Genomic DNA, 4708 nt, shown 5'->3' on the forward strand with positions numbered 1-4708 from the left:
CATCATCAGCACAAATTTCGGATAGAAGTGAAGTGAAGATCATGAACCACATGTGGAGAAATCCAAACACTTCACTTCTACCCAAAGTTTGTGCTGATGATGTTGTTCAGAAGGACGATGAAAGCTCCACGACCAAACCATCTAGCTCAGAGAACAAAACTCCACCAAAAACGTCTGTTCCTGTCATTATTTTATGGTAACGCTATTAATCTTTATTCTCAAACCTCATCCACATCATATTATCCATTTTATTATCGAAAGAATTATACAAAATTCATTTGGTATTGTTTGCTTGTATGTATCAAGACTCAATATCTAAGTGGATAACGTGATGACATTCGAAACGAACGGTACTGGGTTCGAGTCCCGGAGTGAAAGTTAAATCTAAGATACAGGTATGTTCATCTCACGAGTCCGAAACAGGACGAAAAGCGCATCCTGTATTCCACTGCTAGTTACCATCCATATTTGCTTATGAAGTATATAAGAGTTTATTAACTTGATTAAAAGCTATCTGAACTATATTTTAGGAAGATCATTATAATTTTTATTACCCATTTGCTGTTTTATGGATCATTGATCCATCATGTAAGTCTGATTAAATGCATATCTGTACCTCAATCTTTCTCCCTCTCCTCTTATTGGTTGTGAACTCAAACAAACAATAACTTTAACCACTTATCGATTAACACACATGCAAACACACATAAGTGCTTACACTTTTTACACAGTTACTCATTACTGACTTTTAGGTGTGCTAAGTTATTGCGCGTACAGGATCAAATAGATCAGGGAGCATCATTTGCCTCAAGATTACGGGTATACTTTGTTGACGGGTGCCAAATCAACACGAAAACTAAGTCCAGAGTTTCCTGTCAACTACCTCAAACCACCATCTCATTTCATGCGATGACTAGTCACCTAAACTGGTGGCCACATTTCAACTTGGTCGATAGAATCCGATCTATATTTGAGAGGACCTGGACACACTTGACAATAGTCACTACCCAGTGATCAATCAATTATAAATTATTAGTACTACACTCTATTTAAAAACCATTATGTAATCCGAAATAAATAATATATAGACCATTGGGTAGACAATAAATAATACAAAAAATCTAATAGAACTAACCCATGAACCTGAAAGATTAAAATCACTTTCAATAAATGTTGATTCATTAGGAACATCAGGTATACGTAGTATATCTCCGTCGATTTCAGTTATTCCTTGACCTTCTTCAATACTTCCATCTTGATTATATGTACTTAATATAATTGGAGTTGTTTTAAAGTCTAACAATAGGTCATGCTATCAATGGAAAGAAATAGAAATAAAAACATGAATACAATATAAATCCACTTGGTGTTATTTACTTATATCTTCCCAATGATGTTCAGGATCGAAATTGACCAATCTCTTATTGGCATATGTGCATCCTGTACGGATATTGCCTTAAGTCATAAACATTATAAACAAAGATGGATGGTGACTAGCGGTGGAATCCAAGACACGCGTTTTGTCGTATTTCGGACTCATCATTTAGATGCATCTATATCGAAAAGTTGATGTCCACTCTGAGATGCGAACCCAATACCGTTCACTTTAAACCCCATCATGTTAACCACTTAGCTAATGAGTCCTGATATATATGTTCAAAAATTTTGTTTTGATTAGTGTAACGTAATTGTCTCCTGGAAGAACAGCTTTAAGGCCGTTTCGTCTTATTGTGGAACTCCTCAACAGTACGCATCCATGATCCCACCTCACGAGATTCGAACCCAAGACCTATCAATCTCGTCCGCGAGCGCTTAACAACTAGACCACTGAACCGGCATCTAACGGTGTTAATATCTAACTTCAACCAATCCCCCTTCTAATTTGGATTTATTTAATGGTTAAAATCATCAGTTAATTAAAGTTAGACCACCACTGAAAACTTGGAAGCACTGGATGTTGATCTTGTCCTAGTATGAGACACTTCAGCAGTGAACATCTATGATCCCACATGTGAGAATTGAACCTAGGACCATCGGTCTCACATGTGAACCCTTAACTTCTAAACTACTGATCTGCTTCCAATGGTCTCAATGTCTAACTTCAATCCAATTTAGATTGATTGATGAATTTAATTGTGAAAATACTACAATCTCTATAAATTCCTCTAATAGACCAGTGTAATTGTTTTGTTTTTCTAATTGAAACCATCTGTTTTCTAGTTTTTTTTGTCGAAACCACTTTAAACATCCATCCATCCATCCATACATACATACATACATACCAATTATACTTCACTGTGATATACAACACATAGATGAATACGTTACTTAGATAGTCTAAGAAACAAGATAAACAAATGTAGATTAGATAAACTATCTTTTTAAATCAGTCATTTTGATAAGATTATAATTTATGGACAACATTTGAGAGACGATAAAATGTGTCTTTAAGGGTGTCCACCTGATTACTAAGGATAAATAAGGATTGTAAAGCAGTTAGAAGAATAAAGATCATGATTTACAGCTGATAGTCAGAGTTAGGAATTAGATTTCGGGTTTTTATTACGAATTGACATCAGCTGAAATGGCCAAACCCGAGACATTTTACTTTAAATCTGATTAGTTCATCCATGAATTATATCTCTTGAACACGTAAATAATAAACTAGACTATTTAATTTCATTAGTTGAGATCATGAGTCAATTGAAGTTAGACAACCATGGAAAACCTGCAAGCACTGCACAGTCGTTTCGTCATATTATGGGACTCCTCAGCAGCGAGCATACACGATCCAAACTCACGAGATTCGAACCCAGGACTCCATGAGTATCACACGTGAGCGCTTAGCCTCCAGACCACTGAGCCGGCATCCAAATTGTTAATGTCTAACTTAACTCGGTGAATAATATTGAACATTTGAAGTTGAAGTTGGTGATTGCAATTCTTAAGATGAAACATATGTTCTGACTTCTACTGATAGTCGTAATTAATTTATTTGTGTGAAAAGTTTATCTTACTCTTGAATCTGATATAGTAAACTTTCATGCCTAATATAGTATAAAGCCTTAAACGTTCCATAAAATAACATTTATCCTTTATATTTTCTATTAATGGACAAGCAAGCGGCTATCAGGACTCAGTAGCTAAGTGGATAACGTGATGGAGTTTGAAGAGAACGGTACTGAATTCGAGTCCTGGAGTGAACATCAAATCTGAGATCCAGATATATCTAGCTGACGAATCACAAATAGGACGAAACGCATGTCCTGGATTCTACTGCTAGCCACTATCCATCTTTGCTTATAATGCTTGTGTATTTAGGCTATATCGAGGCAATACGCACAGTATGCACATATGCCAATAAGAGACTGACCAGTTTCAGTCCTAACACATCGATGGAAGATTCAAACAAACAATACTAATTGAATATTTACTATAGGGTTGTCATATTTTATTAGGATATTCTGTCATTTCATGACAAATACATTCGATTGTCCCCATTCGTCATCTTTTTGTTCATTACAATGTGACATCAGCGAATGTGTACTTTTAATGAGATTTGTTTTTAACCTCTTCAGAATGAAGTAAATAAACAGGTAACAGAAGTACTTTATCTATCCACATAGATATTTTGACAAGTTCAATTGATTCGCAACTAATTTTTCGTTTCCTTATAATGACTCATACGAATATGAATTAATGATAAAGGGTCAGTTTCTCTAAACGGATTCTAGTCATGGTTACATATGTACAATGTCATATAGTACAATATCATATCGACTGAATTACATGTTTACTATGAATAAGAATCAAACGCGATGACGTTTGAAGCGAAAGCTACTGGGTTCGAGTCCCAGAGTGAACATTAACTCTAAGATACAGGTAAACCCAGCTGACGAGTCCTAAATAGGACGAAGTGGCGCGCGTCTTGGATTCCACTTCTAGCCACTATCCATCTCTGTTTACCATGCTTGTGAATTAAGGCAATATCGAGGCAATACGCACAGTATGCACATATGCCAATTGGAGACTGACGAGTTGCAGTCCTAAAAACATCAATGGGAAGATTCAAACAAACAATACTAAATGATTAGATAACTGTTTATGACGGAATTCAAGATCTTCAAATACTACAGCACGAAGAACATCAAAACAATCACAGTTGATAGAGAAACTCTGGAAGAGGTGGGAAGTTTCACGTATCTGGGTAGTATCATCAATGAATAAAGAGGATCTGATACATACGTAAAGGCAATAATTGGCAAAGCAAGAGCAGTATTCCTACAACTGAACAACATATAGAACTCAAAACAACTGTCAATCCACATCAAAGTAGCAACCTTCAATAACTACTTCTACTCCTACTACTACTACTACTGTAGTAAACAAAACACGTGTGGGGACAATGGAATGTATATAAGCACAAAATTATAAACTATCTCACAAGGGGGTTTTTGTGGAGATTTAGTAATTTTATAGTTAAGATCATGAGTCAATTGAAGCTAGACCAGCGTGGAAAACCTGGAAGCACTGGACGGCCGTTTCGTCCTATTATGGGACTCCTCAGCAGTGCGCGTCCACGATACCGCACACGTGAGATTCGAACCCAGGACCTACCAGTCTCGAGCCAGAGCCCTTAACCGATAGACCACTGAGCTGGCATCCTATGGTGTTAATGTCTAACCTCAACCAATCCACGAAATTGCGC

General features: G+C 36.4%; 1 protein-coding gene across 1 annotated transcript in view; it reads right to left on the reverse strand.

Annotated features, from left to right (window-relative positions):
* Smp_146950 (hypothetical protein) overlaps positions 1–4708 on the reverse strand; it is a gene marked incomplete at both ends in the record, with an annotated part of 126748 nt that overhangs the window by 68904 nt on the left and 53136 nt on the right. The window contains one exon of the mRNA XM_018796423.1: positions 1136–1254. Within this exon, the coding sequence (XP_018650637.1) occupies positions 1136–1254 (119 nt within the window). The remainder of the gene's footprint in view (positions 1–1135; positions 1255–4708) is intronic.

This window comes from Schistosoma mansoni, chromosome 2 (genome assembly GCF_000237925.1).
Source record: "Schistosoma mansoni strain Puerto Rico chromosome 2, complete genome".
Taxonomy (NCBI): domain Eukaryota; kingdom Metazoa; phylum Platyhelminthes; class Trematoda; order Strigeidida; family Schistosomatidae; genus Schistosoma; species Schistosoma mansoni.